General features: G+C 42.5%; 1 protein-coding gene across 3 annotated transcripts in view; it reads left to right on the top strand.

Moving 5' to 3' along the window:
• Positions 1-17991, top strand: part of LOC106608047 (kelch-like protein 29) — a 138774-nt gene that overhangs the window by 91573 nt on the left and 29210 nt on the right. For all 3 annotated transcript variants that reach the window (XM_014205718.2, XM_014205719.2, XM_045720980.1), the window contains 2 exons: positions 11008-11190; positions 12422-12602. In XM_014205718.2, the coding sequence (XP_014061193.2) occupies positions 11008-11190; positions 12422-12602 (364 nt within the window). The remainder of the gene's footprint in view (positions 1-11007; positions 11191-12421; positions 12603-17991) is intronic.

Below are 17991 nucleotides of genomic sequence, written 5' to 3'. Positions count from 1 at the left end.
ACCCGAACCATTGCCTGTTCGCACCACTATCATCCAGAAGGTCGAGGTCAGTACAGGTACATCAAATCTGGGACCGAGAGACTGAAAAACAGCTATCTCAAGGCCATCAGACTGCTAAACAGCAATCACTCACTCAGAGGCTACTGCCTACATTGAGGCCCAATCACTGGACACTTTAATAAATGGATCACAAGTCACTTTAAACAATGCCAATTTAAATAATGCCACTTTAATAATGTTTACATGTCTTACATTACTCATCACATGTGTATATACAGTATTTTATACCATCTATCGCACCTTGCCTATGCCGCTCGGCCATTGCTCATCCATATACTTATGTACATATTCTCATTCACCCCTTTAGATTTGTGTGTATTAGGTAGTTGTTGGGGAATTGTTAGATTACTTGTTAGATATTACTGAACTTTTGGAACTAGAAGCACAAGCATTTCGCTACACTCGCGTTAACATCTGCTGTCCATGTGTATGTGATCAATAACATTTGATTTAAATATAAACCAGGGATGGCCAACCCTCCACCTGGAAAGAGATTTAGCTAAAGGGTGAGTATAAACCAGGGATGGCCAACCCTCCACCTGGAAAGAGATCTAGCTAAAGGATGAATATAAACTAGGGATGGCCAACCCTCCACCTGGAAAGAGATCTAGCTAAAGGATGAATATAAACTAGGGATGGCCAACCCTCCACCTGGAAAGAGATTTAGCTAAAGGGTGAGTATAAACCAGGGATGGCCAACCCTCCACCTGGAAAGAGATCTAGCTAAAGGATGAATATAAACTAGGGATGGCCAACCCTCCACCTGGAAAGAGATCTAGCTAAAGGGTGAGTATAAACCAGGGATGGCCAACCCTCCACCTGGAAAGAGATCTAGCTAAAGGATGAATATAAACTAGGGATGGCCAACCCTCCACCTGGAAAGAGATTTAGCTAAAGGATGAATATAAACCAGGGATGGCCAACCCTCCACCTGGAAAGCTAATGTGTCTGCAGGCTTTTTATCAGCTGCTCATCAGGGCCTTGGTTATGAGGTGTTAGAGCAGGGCTGCAGCAAAGCCTGCAGACCCAGTAGCTCTCCAGGAGGAGGGTCATCTTAAAACAGTAATAGTCAAAAAGTAGAAATGCACTCAGTGGAGAGAGTAGCCTGCAGGTCCAGAGTAGTGGAGATATTGAGAAGACTGTATAAAGGCTGAAACACATGTAAGTCCTACATTTAGAATGGTGACATCTTATTCAGACCTCTGGTCCACCTTGGCCCTTTGGGGAAGAGACATGAGGCACCTCTGAGACAGAAATGAGAACTACACAAGAGCACAGAGAAGATCATAAGATCATATGCTATTCGATCTGTCTATCGCCTTTCGTCTGAAGCACAGGCCTAATTCACACAGTCTTGACTAGAGCCCTGTTTCAGCCAATATAATTTATTTCTCATTTATTTTTTTGTCACCACCTCCACTCCAGCCATTCGCTTGGGAGATGGTACTTGAAACGTGTGATTTTGGATGGCAATTATAGGGTTTGTTATTTTGGGTATTTGTGACTCACGACCTGGATTCGTTCTTATGTAGCAACATTTGAATTTCAGTTTTTTATGTTGGATAAAAGTAGAGACTCAGAGCTACAAAATGGTATATCATACACTGCATTTTAGGAAACAATGGGAAAGTAAATCTGCTTTGAAAGTTGATCAACTTGTAAACTCCCTTTTGGGAAAACCGTCTTTCAATGTTTTGGTACTACTATTGGAGAGCCCCTCTTTGTCTACACCCATTCAGCATTGTTCACACCCTCTTAAGCCTTAGCTCCACCCATCTCTTTAAGGGTTGATCCAACCGTTATGTACTAACTAGCCAGCTTCCATACATCTGAGAGCTTCTATCTGTGGTTTCGCGTTCAGAGCGCACACTGGACGCTCTGTCCAATAAGTAGGGTTGTTCCGAAATCTCTGACCTCACAACACAGTCAAGCACCCAAGCTAGCTGGCTAACATTGGCTAGCTACTTCCAGACACATAATGAGAGAACACCCCACTCTGACCATTTTACTCCCCCTAGCAGAGCTGATTAGTTTTTTTTAAATATTATCCAGAGCGTTGGTGACTAACTGTGCTGCTGGCAACAATTGAATTACGCTTTGTTACCGACGTTTACTGACACCGGACATATTCAACGGATGTTGAGCATTCAAAAATGCATCACTTATTCTGTGCTCTGGCACACTAAGACAAGGTTTTTAAGAAATGTAGCTAGATAGCAAGCTAGGCAAACAATGAATCCCAGTGCATGATGTAACGTTAGTTAGCAACCCAGCCAGCTAATTTAGCTAGCTAACAGTACACTTTAACTTGAAATAAAAATACTTTGTTAAAATATGAGTGCAGTCTTTTAAGACATGTAGCTAGCTAGCTAAACAATGGACCATAATCACAACTCATGACGTCACTACCTTGCATGAATCTGCAGGTAGCTACCCCACCCGGTTCTATGGCTATAACTAGTCAAGCAAATGTCTGAGAGCTACTAAGAATAAGATCATACATGTAACGTTAGCTAGCGACCCAGCCAGCTAACGTTAGCTAGCTAACAGTACACTTGAAATGAAACCACTTTCTGTCAAAATTAGAAATGTGTAATATCTGAAAATCTTACCAGTATATATCATGGTTGGATGCGTCTCCTGTCTGATGCTATGCATGGTTGCCTTAGTTTGATGATGTAATCCCCATCTCCTTAGCTATCGTACTCAAATTACACTGATTTCAAAACTCGGTCCTCCAGAAAGTGGAGAGCATATACCCAACTTTAGCTAGCGAGCCAGCTAGCTAACATTAGCTAGCTAACAGTACACTTTAACCTCGCTGGGAAATGTGGGACGCTAGCGTCCCACCCTGCTAACAGCCAGTGAAATAGCAGGCTGCCAAATTCAAAACAACAAAAATCTCATAATTAAAATTCCTCAAACATACAAGTATTATACACCATTTTAAAGATGAACTTCTCATTAATCCAATTTCATTAATCCGATTTCACAAAGGCTTTACGGAGAAAGCATACCTTGCGATTATGTTAGGTCAGCTCCTAGTCACAAGAAAACATACAGCCATTTTCCAGCCAAAGAGAGTCACAAAAAGTCACAAAAAGTAGAAATAGAGATAAAATGAATCACTAACCTTTGATATTCATCAGATGGCACTCATAGGAGTTCGTTACACAATACATGTAAGTTTTGTTTGATAAAGTTCATATTTATATCCAAAAATCTGTTTACATTGGCGCGTTATGTTCAGTAATGTTTTGCCTCCAAAACATCCAGTGATTTTGCAAGTAGCCACATCAATTTACAGAAATACTCATCATAAACGTTCATACAAGTGTTTTACATAGAATTAAAGATACACTTCTCTACGGTATCTTTAACTCTATGTGGGACGGTAGCGTCCCACCTCGCCAACAGCCAGTGAAATAGCAGAGCGCCAAATTCAAAACAACAAAAATCTCATAATTCAAATTTCTCACACATACAAGTATTATACATCATTTTAAAGATAATCTGCTCGTTAATCCAACCACACTGTCCGATTTCAAAAAGGCTTTACAGCGAAAGCATAGCATTAGATTGTTAGGACAGCACCAAGACAAGAAAAACCACACAGCCATTTTCCAAGCAAGGAGAGGGGTCACAAAAAACAGAAATACAGCTAAAATTAATCACTAACCTTTGATGATCTTCATCAGATGGCACTCATAGGACTTCATGTTACACAATACATGTATGTTTTGCTCGATAAAGTTCATATTTATATCCAAAAACCCAATTTTTACATTGGCGTGTAATGTTCAGAAATGTTTAACCTCCCAAAACTTCCGGTGAATGAGCACATCAATTTACAGAAATACTTATCATAAACGTTGGTAAAATATACAACTGTTATTCAAAGAATTATAGATACACTTCTCCTTAATGAAACCGCTGTCAGATTTCAAAAAAGCTTTACAGCGAAAGCACACTTTGCAATCTGAGTACAGCGCTCAGTCACAAAACCAAACCCGCCATTTTGTGAAGTCAACAAAACTCAGAAATAGCATTATAAATATTCACTTACCTTTGATCTTCATCGGAATGCACTCACAGGAATCACAGTTCCACAATAAATGTTCATTTTTTTCGATAAAGTCCATATTTATGTCCAAATACCTCCGTTTTGTTCGCGTGCTCAGTCGAGTAACCCAAATGCACTGTGCTCGCGAAGAAAGTTCAGACGAAAAGTCAAGAGTTATATTACAGTTCATAGAAACATGTCAAACGATGTATAGAATCAATCTTTAGGATGTTTTTATCAGTAATCTTCCATAATATTCCAACTGGACGATTCCTTTGTCTTCAAAAAGGAAAAGGAACACAGCTAACTCTCACGGGACCACGCGCCACTGAGCTCATGTCATTTTCTCAGTCATCTGATTCCAATACCTTTTATTCTCTCCCCATTCACAGTAGAAGCATGAAACGACGTTCTAAAGACTGTTGACATCTAGTGGAAGCCTTAGGAAGTACAAAATGACCCCACAGACACTGTATATTGGATAGGGAATCACTTGAAAAACTACAAACCGCAGATTTCCCACTTCCTGGTTGGATTTTTTCTCAGGTTTTTGCCTGCCATATGAGTTCTGTTAGGCTCACAGACATCACTGGCGCCGTGCTTGGCTCACTCCACACAAATTTATGGTGACCAATAAAGTAAAGGAGATCTCCTTTAAGATAATCCATAGATTCTATCCGTGTAATAGTTTGATTTCTAAATATATACTTGATGTTACCAGTGAATGCAGTTTTTGTGAAGTAGAAACTGAATCTATTGAACACATATTCTGTGATTGTTTATATAGTGAAGTGTTCTGGACTGATGTAAAACTATCTTGGCCTCTATTTGCATACAACCATTGACATTTCTACGTTTGACATATTATTTTACTACACTGATTCCACAATTGAACGTGAGTATGTCATAAATCTCTTTATTTTATTAGGAAAATGTTTCATACACAAATCAAAATTTATGAAGAAAAAGCCCCTTTTCTTAATTTTTTTTATCTGATTTGGATAACTATTTAGTCTTTAAAACGTATACAAAACAAAATGTCAAGTATTCGCTATATGTCTGTATTTGATATAATGTGGAGTAGTTTTATTTGATTTTTTTCTCATTTCTTTGGAATCCCTCTGGCTGTTATGTTTATGTTTTGCATGTTACTTGAAAAATCACTTGAAAAACTACAAATTTACAGATTTCCCACTTCCTGGTTGGATTTTTTCTCAGGTTTTTGCCTGCCATATGAGTTCTGTTAGGCTCACAGACATCATTCAAACAGTTTTAGACACTTCAGTGTTTTCTATCCAAATCTACTAATTATATGCATATTCTAGCTTTTGGGCCTGAGTAGTAGGCAGTTTACTCTGGGCACCTCATTCATCCAAGCTACTCAATACTGCCCCCCTTTCCCAAAGAAGTTAACTTGACAGTAGGGTTATGCAGTTTTACTACGCAATATATATTTTTTTTAAAGCCACATTCGACACGATTACCTAAACATACTGACCAGCTCCAATAGACAGACGCGTGCTTTATGGTAAACCAATCCGAACGCATCTCTCGGCATGTCCAGCCCACTCATGGCTAGCGGGAAGGTTGCTTGCTTTTTCTGTGGCTAAACAAACTGGGCTCGTAATTTAACAACTGTATTTGTATTTACAGATGGCAAAGAAGTTTGATATTAAGGCACATGAAAGTTCACATGTTTGAAAAGGCATTTCTGGCAAAAATGCATTTAGCAAAAACATTTTTTTTAACATTCAAACAGCTCTCCTGTGAAGTCGTGACTTGCGACATATGCCTAGTTTCCTGAATCGGGTCACATTTGTGTGCAAGCGTGTGTGGGCGTGCGTGCATGCTTGTGTAAGTGTACAGTGCCTGGTTTGAGTGATTATTCAGGCTGGTTTGTTTTAAAGAACCAATGTAGTGTGAGATTACTTTGTGTTACTCTAAAGAGGAATGCAGCATGGTCCGCACTGCTTGAGAATGGCTGAGTCACACACACACACTATATGAAGCCAAAGCTTGCAAAATTTCTTCAGCATATCATAGTAATATCTCTTTCCTTGTAATGTGGAAAGATGTAGTAGAGCGTCAAATAAAAGATTGAGGTGGAGATGTTTGTTTCTCGTCTTATTGGTGAAATGTTGAACAAATACATAAATATCACATCATACATTAAAATGGTAGTGTGACCTCTGGTCTAAATATGTCCAGTGAATATAAAACCCATGGCTGTTGGCATGACGACACAACTTTCTGACCACTTACCGGAGAATCAAGTTAAGCCATAATGTTGCATGGAGGTAGAGGATGGATACTGGCTGGCTGACTGACTTAACTCCGTGTCTACTCAGAGCTAGAATATGCAGTTTGCCCACGCCACACATATATGCACACAGACCAAATCTGCACATGCAATGATTTTCACATTAGCAGCCTGGATGAGTGTGAGATTGTATGAATCTGAAGCTGTGGGTGATCTTAGGTAGGTCAAACGGTCACATTTGGCATGGACTGTATGTTTCGACAGTGCGTGCAAAAGAAACGTGTGTGTGTGTGTGCTGGCAGAGCGCCTGCTAGTGCCGAGTCCCTGTCCCATTGTGACTGTCACTCAACCTGGCTAGTCCCCTCACAGCAGGCCACAAACACACACACACACACACACCATGAGAATACCCTTAGAGCGCACAAATTGACTTAAACGCACACTGCCTGATTCTATGCCAGAATACTCTCACAGCTGGGGCCACACACACTGAGGCCCCTGGCCTCCCGATCCTCACCATACCAAATTACCCCCCTGGGAGAGAGACCATAAGGTTAGAGAGGGAGGAGGAGAGGGCGGAGGAGAGGGAGCAATTGAGTGGAGAGGAAAAAGGAAGAGTGGGTCTTAGTGATAGACTGAGGTATGAGTGAGATTAAGGGGAAAAAGGAAGAGTGGGTCTTAGTGATAGACTGAGGTATGAGTGAGATTAAGGGGAAAAAGGAAGAGTGGGTCTTAGTGATAGACTGAGGTATGAGTGAGATTAAGGGGAAAAAGGAAGAGTGGGTCTTAGTGATAGACTGAGGTATGAGTGAGATTAAGGGGAAAAAGAGCGTCCAAGAAGACGAGGGCAATGGGAGAGAACAAGATTGAGAAGATGAAATAAAAACTAAAACAGGGCTGAGGTGAGAGGGGTAGACGGAGAGAGCAGGGTTTAGCCGTGGGGTAAAAAGAGGAAGGGCCACAGTAGGGAGTAGAACAAGGAGAAATGGAGAACGCAGAGAGGAGAGGTACCTACGGAGCTGTATTTTCTGTCCAATTGTGGAAGATATTTAGTCATAGAAATACAATCTTACCCAAAATTATAAGATAGATGTGAAACCTAAACGATTAACTTTAATACATATCTAAATAAAAATGCTGTGTTTTAGACTCCTGTCACAACCTAAGTGAAAAACTGTCATTAATATTAGGCTTTCTGTTCTGGCTTTTCCATACCGTTACTAGTCATTACTATGCCTTTTCTAGAAGTCAGTTAAACCTAGTACCAGTATTAATTGTATTTTTACAATTGTCATCATTATTATTGGTTGTAATTGCTTTTAATATTATTACCACTGAACATGATCATTATTGATTTTTTTACTAACAGTAGTATATTCCTGTATAGTGCTGTCTTATTGGACCATTGTTGTCATGTTTACTTTGACAATGTAAGGGAGATAGAGGGAACGTTTTGAACAGGGGATAGGGGAAACTGGACTGGTGCAGGAAAGGTGTGTGTGTACAGGAAATAAAAGCTCCCCGAGAGACATTTGTGTGTAAGAACCTATGGCGTGTGGAGGAGAACCCTTACTTAGTCCTGCTGTGATGTAAATGACAGGGAGTGTGTGTGTGTGTGTGTGAACAGTAGGGAGCATGCTGGTGTCATGGATAGGAGTCATTAGGAGGTAGTGGCTGTGGTGTGTGTGTGTGTGTGTGTTCCGTCGACGCTAGGCTCAGCAGGTGGGCAGCTAATCTGCCAGAGTTCTCGCCCCTCATCTCTCCTCCTTTCCTCTCATGGTCACGACACGGGAGAGAACACAAGCTTTCAGCATCTCAGTTATCTCTCCATCCCTCCATACATCCTTCCTCTTCCCCCACTGTTTCAGCAGCTGAATGACATCAGCCCCTGTGTGGATCTGTTGTCAAGGAGAATGTACTGCGTGCACACACGTCTCTAGCAGCTCTACCTGTGATGTGATCCACCACTGGCTGGATTCACCTTCACCCTGGCTGTCTCAACCACCAGAGGATGTTTTGGCTCCATGTTTGGACCTGCTAAGTATGAACAGTTTCTAGTTACTCTACCAGAGGACAGAGGGGGAGATATGGAGCAAGAACAAAGACAGGGATAGGAAGAGAGGTAGAGAAAAAAATTAACATTCCTTCTGTTTTTTTCTTTCTTTTGAAGCCTTTTTCCACCTCCCTAACAAGTGAAGTGTCTCTGTCTGACCTCTAAGAGCAGGTGACAGAGGTCAGGGGTCAAGAGGCATCCCACCTCCCATCCAGATGTCATGTTCACAAACAAAAACATTCGGCAATTGAAAAATAAAAAGATGAGTGGCTTATCTTGGCAGTTACTCCACCATCCCTGGTGTATGTATGAACCTTCAGGTTGTTATAATGCATGATGATGTAGAGAGAACAAGGATCTAAACACACATCCAACACATTATGTATGTTTCTTGTATATGTTCTGTGTCGAGATACATGGTTGGCATTTACCTCAGGACTGAGAATCACACATTCAGCAATATTGTACTGTATATGAGCAGTATGTCAGCTGAAGTTGGGCTGTAGTTGGTACCTGATGGTTGTGCTGTTGCCACTCTGAATACCACTGCACTCAGCGGTAAATCTTTTCATACCGCTCATCTTCCCATATGTTGTCACTATTCTTCTACTTTAATAATCAGTCAGTGTTCATTCACCCATATCTTTGTAGTTACAATGGCAACACATATTAATATTTGGTAAAGCTCTAGCACATTTGTGGCCCATTTTTGTGATTAAACTGCCCTCGATCTTTGGAAGAGGCAGTGCATGTTTCCATCCATCCTATCCCAGTGTCAGCTGTGTCTGAGGCAGCATTTACCTCTTCTCTCTGCTCATCCCACTAAAGCCTTCTGTTCTCCTCTCCTTTTTTTATCAAAAGCTCTCACTGTATTTTAACAGCCCTGGAGAAAGACAGGAAGAGAGAAAATAAGGAAAGCTGGAGAGCAGCTTTAGTTAAAAGATGACCGCAGTGTTTAAAGGGATGGAAGGATGGTGAAGGAAGAAAAGGAGTGGTGGTTGTCAGGGGAACGAGGGAGGAGAAGGAGTATTGATCCAGGAAGATGAGCCAGCGGTTAGAATCCAAGCTATGGAATGATTGAGGAATATATCTCTTTCCTTCTCTCTGGCTTTCCCTTTCTCCCTCCCTCCCCTCTGTCAAACTGCTGTTGAGGACTAAGAGGCCTGGAGATACATGTGGCAGACAGCCAGTGTGTTTGTGTTTTGGATCACTGGTGTTTTTATACAGCGTATGCTGCCACACACAAACACACATGCAACCACAAACACACACTACACATCACTAGCATATTTTACAGCGTATGCTGCCACACATGCAACCACAAACACACATGCAACCACAAACACACACACTACACATCACTAGCATCTTTATACAGCGTATGCCAACAGTGTCTGAGAGACGAGGCACCAGTAGTGTACTGAACACCATGGTTGAGCACTGAACATGGAGAGAATACTTATACTGGCTGAGAGAGCTCTGATCAAACACACACACACACACACACACAGGTGAATGGAGGTGCTGCTCTGAATTAGATGAGACCCAGAATTAAAATGCTGTTGTGTTTGCAGTGCTGCTGTTCTTGAATATCCACACATTGATTTAGCGTATTGATTTAGTAAGGGTTTGAGGCCATGCTGTGAGTCTCACGAGCACAGAGAGAGAAGTGATGTGCATCTATGGGAATGGAGTAGAGGGGGCAGAAGAGGGTTGGGGGGTAGAGAGATAGTGGGATAAAAGTGTGTTCTGTGGCAATGGAGGGAGAGACCGAAAGAGAGGGAGGGAGAGAGAAAGAGGGATGGAGACAGGAGAGTTATCTGTATGGGACTGGAGAGTGGAGTGCTGCTGCAGACTAACAGATGGCAGAGAGAGCTGTCTAGATAATTGAGTTATATTTCCCACTTTACACACTACACTTTTCTGCACCAAGAGGAAACTTTGTCAGTTTGCATTTTGGTTTTGCATATCCCTGAGAGGCTATTGAATTGGAAATAACAATAAACAAGGCCTGTAGGCTGCTAAATTGAAAAACATCTGAAGCCAAGTTTGGTGCCGTCTGTAGACTAATTAGAGCCATGTCCATCACCCAAAAGGAATTGTCCACAACCATAGTCCACAACCTTCCAAAATCCTGTTTAGTATGTGAGAAACCTGGGCTTCCCACTTCCGAGGCTACAATAACCACAGCCCATTTCTGAAGCGGATTTGCCTGTGATCATCACGTCATGTAGGTTATTTCCCTCCATTTCTCCCCACACAAATGGACTAATTGTTTGTTACAAACATTGCTTGAACCCAACTATGTCACTAGTTCCTATGCTATCGCAGGATCCTAACTGTGCTATCACTATTTACATTTCATTGTAAATAAAAACCAACAATTATTGCACCTGAACCTCTGACTCAGTCAACAGTTGCTGTTCCAAGCCAACTAAATAGGCTGGCGGGTCCTTTTAACAGAAACACTGCTCTAACGCACTCACAACAACAACAACCTCACCGTATGATAGGTTCTGCAAACACTTGTTTAACGAGTTTCTCTGTCCCCCCCTCCCTCTGTCCCTCTAGGTGTGGCGGAGGTGATAGTGTTAATCGGTGGTCGTCAGGCCATAAGTATGAACCAGCGCTCTCTGACGGCAGTGACATGTTTTAACCCTCAGAACAGTAAGTGGTTCCCATTGGCAAGCCTGCCCTTCTACGACAGAGAGTTCTTCAGCGTCATCTCAGCTGGGGACAACATCTATCTGTCAGGTAGGCTAACAACGTGGACCGTCACACACATACAGTATATATCTGTTTATCCATACATCCAGTGTAAAGTTTTAAAATTATCTTCATATTATTGTTCCCCTATATTCTTCCAGAGGTCTCTGTTCTCTGTACTATATTCCTCCAAAGGTCTCTGTACTATATAGTCTCCATTTGTGTACATCTCCTATACAGAGGTAGACCTTGACGTTGGACTGTGAAACAGAACACTAGAAATGCTTAGAGAGAATGTTCTCCACTCTCTCATTTCCCATGGACCTGGCCTGTGTGTGGGGAGGCAGGCGCTCAGTGGGGAAATCATCAGTGTGCAGTAGTACTAACCAGGGCTGAGGACTCTGTGTTCCTCCATATAATGGATGGAATGTCCACTGTGTTTGCTGCTTTCAAACCAAGCTAGGTAATGCATTGTAACAGTGAGGGGTAGAAATAAGGGTGAATATGCAGGCATGGTGTCTTGGTGGTGCCTTGTTACATTTGCCCCCAGGTCATAACGATTCCAAAATGACTTATTGTAAACCAGTAAAAAAAATAATCTATCTGGATATTTTTAACATTGGTTACATTATATATGCATTTTATTTAGTCGCTGTTAGTCGGGTGTGATGGTAGCTGACGAGTGTGTGTGTTTTATGTGTGTGTTTCAGGTGGGACAGAGTCAGGGGTGATGGTAGCTGACGTGTGTTATGTGTGTGTTTCAGGTTGGACAGAGTCGGGGGTGATAGTAGCTGACGTGTGTGTGTGTGTGTGTGTGTGTGTTTTATGTGTGTTTCAGGTGGGACAGAGTCGGGGGTGATGGTAGCTGACGTGTGTGTGTGTGTGTGTGTGTGTGTGTGTGTGTGTGTTTCAGGTGGGACAGAGTCGGGGGTGATGGTAGCTGACGTGTGTGTGTGTGTGTTTTATGTGTGTGTTTCAGGTGGGACAGAGTCGGGGGTGATAGTAGCTGACGTGTGTGTGTGTTTTATGTGTGTGTTTCAGGTGGGACAGAGTCAGGGGTGATAGTAGCTGACGTGTGTGTGTGTTTTATGTGTGTGTTTCAGGTGGGACAGAGTCGGGGTGATGGTAGCTGACGTGTGTGTGTGTTTCAGGTGGGACAGAGTCGGGGGTGATGGTAGCTGACGTGTGTGTGTGTGTTTTATGTGTGTTTCAGGTGGGACATAGTCAAGGGTGATGGTAGCTGACGTGTGTGTGTGTGTGTTTTATGTGTGTGTTTCAGGTGGGACAGAGTCAGGGGTGATGGTAGCTGACGTGTGGTGCTACATGTCTCTATTGGACAACTGGAATCTGATGTCCCGTATGACGGTGCCTCGCTGCAGACACAACAGTCTGGTCTACGATGGGAAACTTTATACCATCGGAGGTCTGGGTGTGTCAGGAAACCTGGACCATGTAGAGAGGTAGGACACTGACATGTGCTTATGGAGTATAAACAACTGATAGTGTCTTGAGCTTTTGATGCTGCTAGTGTAGCAGGAACGGAAGCTATGCTTAAACATGTTTGCAGGTGCTCTGTATTTATATTGAAGTTATTTCATGAAGTGTCTTGTATGTTAGGTTACATCGACTAGCTTTTTCAATAGAACCTTGGGCATAGATGTCCCTGGCCAGAAGGATGGCTAGTGTCTGTATATCCCTGTGTGTGTCTAACTGTCCTGAGCTGTTAAGGACAGTTTAATGTCAAACTTGATTATTGATTAGTGGGTAAAATCTCTTTGATCAGAAAGCAACACTTCCATCCACGGCAGTGCAACAATGAGACTGAAGGGCCTATGAGGAGATGTGAATGGCAGTGGTAAAATGGCTTTATCTTCTGCTGCTCTCCACACACGGTCTTGATGCTGGGCTGGGGAGATTAAATTGAGCAATCAAAATAACATTACAGAACGTAATGGAACAGGCTGCTGCTGCTCATTACAGAACTGAATGGATCTCCCAAGCCTTTCTCAATGCAACGACACACACATAAACACTGAAGCCTCTCTCAACGCAACCACACACACACACACACTGTGAAGCTGCTCTCAACGCAACAACACACACACACACACACTGTGAAGCCGCTCTCAACGCAACAAAACACACACACACCGACACTCTCTCCATGTAACATCGATCCCTCAAATGGAATCATCTAATTTGATATGTCTCCGTAACGCTGCCATGCTGTGTCATTAAGGCTGGCTGGCTGGAATACTGAGCCCTGTAATGGAAACGCATTTGATTCCTCTGCCTCCAGTCGCAGCTCGTAATTACAGACCTAGCAGTGTATCTCAGCGTTTACAGCCAAACAAAGCAGTGACGTGTGTGTGCGTGTTCGGAGACCCTCAGCCAGTGTCCATTATCTACAACTTTCTCTGTCTGAAACTGTCAAAAGGTTCTGTCTGGTATCGGGGCACTCAGATTAACAGATGAACAGTGGTACTATGTGTAAGGGGTTCAACAGAATTCTATGTACTACTAATGGGTGTACAGAAACAGCAGGAGTGTCTTATCTGAGTGGTTGAAATATTGGTGGACGAAATGTCAGATTTGATGTAGAAAGTGGGGGTGATGGCATATAGTAAGTGTTGCTGTGTTGGTTTTCACAGCGTGTGGACAGAAGTGTCTTCATGCTATAAGACATGTCATTTCTCCCCAGGTGGCCGAGAGCTCCTCGTCTGAGGGATATTTATACTCCCTGCGTGTCGCGCACACACACTCAGCCATTTACACACCCAGTGTTAAGCCATTTATAGTAATTTCCTTCCAGTATGGCTGGGCCAGCTAAGCACATGGATTTCTCATCAAAACAGCATTAAAACATGACAGGACTTTAACCTCAGCTCTCTAAAGATTTCTCACTGCCGTCTCACAGGTAGTCTTTCATTTGCTCTCTAGCTGGACATATGGTAGTACAGTAGGTCTGTCTGTTGGTGTACCGGGGTTTCCGTTATGAAAATGTGGTGCAGAATTTTAATTTACCGGACAAATCTGAAATTTGGGAATTAATATGGAGTTGCCCCCCCCCCCTTTGCTGCTATAACAGCCTCCACTCTTCAGGGAAGGCTTTCCACTACATTGTTGTAACATTGCTGCAGGGACTTGCTTCCATACTACCATTAGTGAGGTTGGGCACTGATGTTGGGCGATTAGGCCTGGCTTGCAGTCGGCATTCCAATTCATCCCAAAGGTGTTTGATGGGGTTGAGGTCAGGTCTCTGCAGACCAGTCCAGTTCTTCCACAGCAATCTCTGTATGGACCTCACTTTATGCACGGGGGTATTGTCATGCTGAAACAGGAAAGGGCCTTCCCCAAACTGTTGCCACAAAGTTGGAAGCACAGAATGTCCTGTGTGGCATAGTTAGTAGAGCATGGCGCTTGCAATGCCAGGGTTGTGGGTTCAATTCCCACGGGGGACCAGTAAAAAATGTAGAATCGTCTAAAATATCATTGTACGCTGTAGCGTTAAGATTTCCCTTCACTGCAAGGAAGGGGCCTAGCCCAAACCATGAAAATCAGCCCCAGACCATTATTCCGCCTCCACCAAACTTTACAGTTGGCACTATTTTGCAATGTGATTTTTTTTGTTCCCCGGGACAGGCACCAAATTTTATTTATTGCCATTTACATTTTTGTAGTGACAAAGCCAGTTATTACCAGCGAACGGAAACCTTGACATGTACAGTAGGTCTGTCTGGTGGTGGCAATCCGTCAGTAAAATGAAATAACTCCCACATGTTGCGCTTGCGAGGCTGGTTATGGCACACGTCAACTCCATCCCAGACACCCTAGACCGACTCCAATTTGCATACCGCCCCAACAGATCCATAGATGACACAATCTCAATTGCACTCAACACTGCCCTCACCCACCTAAATAAGAGGAATACCTATGAGAATGCTGTTCATTGACCATATCTCAGCGTTCAACACCATAGTCCCCTCCAAGCTCATCACCAAGCTTAGGATCCTGGGACTGAACACCTCCCTCGCCAACTGGATCCTGGACTTCCTGACAGGCCAACCCCAGGTGGTGAGGGTAGGCAACATCATCTCCACCACACTGACCCTTAACACAGGGGGACCCACAGGGTTGTGCGCTTAGTCCCCTCCTGTATTCCCTGTTTACTCACGACTGTGTGAACATGTGCCACTAACAGCAAGTTTTCCGACAAGACGGTCATAGGCCCGATCACCGCCGACGATGAGACGGCCTACAGCAGGGGTGTCAAACTCCTTCCATGAAGGGCCTAGTGTCTGCAGGTTTTTGTTTTTTCTTTTCAATTAAGACCTAGACAACCAGGTGGGGAGTTCCTTATTAATTAGTGACCTTAATTCATAAATCAAAAACAAAGGTGGAGCGTAAACCCACAGACACTCAGCTCTCCGTGGAATGAGTTTGATACGTGGCCTATAGGGAGGAGGTCCGTGACCTGGCAGTGTGGTGCCCGAACAACAACCTCTCCCTCAACATCAGTAAGGACAAGGAGCTGATAGTGGACTACAGGGGGGCGAGCACGCCCCCATCCACGTATACCGCTGCGACTCTGTTTATCATATATCCTGATGCCTAGTCAACTTACCCCTGAACATATCTACCTCTATCACTCCAGTATCCCTGCACATTGTAAATATGTTACTGTAACGGACCCTGTATATAAACTCAGCCAAAATAGAAACGTCCCTTTTTCAGGACCCTGTCTTTCAAAGATAATTCGTAAAAATCCAAATAACTTCACAGATCTTCATTGTAAAGGGTTTAACTTCTTTGGGCTAGGGGGCAGTATTTTGACGTCCGGATGAAAAACGTGCCCAGAGTAAACTGCCTGCTACTCAGGCCCAGAAGCTAGGATATGCAGATAATTGGTAGATTTGGATAGAAAACACTCTAACGTTTCTAAAACTGTTAAAATTATGTCTGTGAGTATAACAGAATTTATTTGGCAGGCGAAACCCCGAGGACAAACCATCCAGGATTTAGTTTTTTTTGAGGTGACAGTGTTTTCAATGGGGTTTCTATGTGTATCTAGATTTATAAGGCACTTGCTTGCAGTTCCTATCGCTTCCACTGGATGTCAAGTCTTTAGAAACTGGTTGATGTTTTTCTTTAGAGAAATGAAGAAGTACGGCAGTTCAGAACGAGGGTCCAGCCAAGTCCAGGTCACGCGCTTCACGTTTTTATCCGGTATTGAACACCGTTTATCCTGTCTTTTAAATTGTATCGATATACGTTAAAAAATACCTAAAGTTGTATTAGGAAAGTTGTTTGAAATGTTTGGACAGCGTTTACAGGTAACTTATTAGATATTTTGTAGTCATGCTGGGCGAGTTGGAACCGGTGTTTTTCTGAATCAAACGGGCCAAATAAATTGACATTTTGGAGATATAACGACGGAATTAACCAAACAGAAGGACCATTTGTGATGTTTATGGGACATATTGGAGTGCCAACAGAAGAAGTTCTTCAAAGGTACGGCATTAATTAAATTGTTATTTCTGACTTTTGTGTTGCGCCTGGCGGGTTGAAATCTGATTTTCATGTGTTGGTATGCTGGGCGCTGTCCTAAGATAATCGCATGGTTTGCTTTCGCCATGAAGCCTTTTTGAAATCTGACACGGTGGCTAGATTAATGAGAAGTTGAGCTTTAATTTGGTGTGTTGCATGTGATTGTATGAAAGTTGTTAAAAAATTATAATTAATTTTTAATTTGACGCTCTGCCATTTCACCGGATGTTGTCAAATCGATCCCGTTAACGGGAGTTGAGCCCAAAGAAGTTACACTGTTTCCCACGCTTATCAATGACCTATAAACAATTGATGAACATGCACCTGTGGAACGGTCGTTAACCTGTTAGGGCTAGGGGGCAGCATTTGCACGTCTGGATAAAAAAATGTACCCGATTTAATCTGGTTACTAATCCTACCCAGTAACTAGAATATGCATATACTTATTATATATGGATAGAAAACACTCTAAAGTTTCTAAAACTGTTTGAATGGTGTCTGTGAGTATAACAGAACTTATTTGGCAGGCAAAACCCTGAGACATTTTCTGACAGGAAGTGGATACCTGATGTGTTGTATTACCTTTAAACCTATCCCATTGAAAAACACAGGGGCTGAGGAATATTTTGGCACTTCCTATTGCTTCCACTAGATGTCACCAGCCTTTACAAAGTGTTTTGAGTCTTCTGGAGGGAGATCTGACCGAACAAGAGCCATGGAACGATGATGTCCCATTAGACACCTGGGCGCGAGTTCATGTTGTGTACCCTCGTTCCAATACGTTATAAAAGAGTATGCATTCGTCCACCTTGAATATTATTCATGTTCTGGTTAAAAAAGGCCCTAATGATTTATGCTATACAACGTTTGACATGTTTGAACGAACGTAAATATATTTTTTCCCCTCGTTCATGACGAGAAGTCCGGCTGGCTTAGATCATGTGCTAACAAGACGGAGATTTTTGGACATAAATGATGAGCTTTTTTGAACAAAACTACATTCGTTATGGACCTGTGATACCTGGAAGTGACATCTGATGAAGAGAATCAGATGCATTATTTACATAGTATTTTCGATTTTAGATCTCCCCAACATGACGTCTAGTCTGTATCGCAACGCGTATTTTTCTGGGCGCAGTGCTCAGATTATTGCAAAGTGTGATTTCCCAGTAAGGTTATTTTTAAATCTGGCAAGTTGATTGCGTTCAAGAGATGTAAATCTATAATTCTTTAAATGACAATATAATATTTTACCAATGTTTTCTAATTTTAATTATTTAATTTGTGACGCTGACTTGACTG

This window comes from Salmo salar, chromosome ssa06, assembly GCF_905237065.1.
Source record: "Salmo salar chromosome ssa06, Ssal_v3.1, whole genome shotgun sequence".
In the NCBI taxonomy this organism is placed as follows: domain Eukaryota; kingdom Metazoa; phylum Chordata; class Actinopteri; order Salmoniformes; family Salmonidae; genus Salmo; species Salmo salar.
This window is presented reverse-complemented; position numbering and strand designations above follow the sequence as displayed.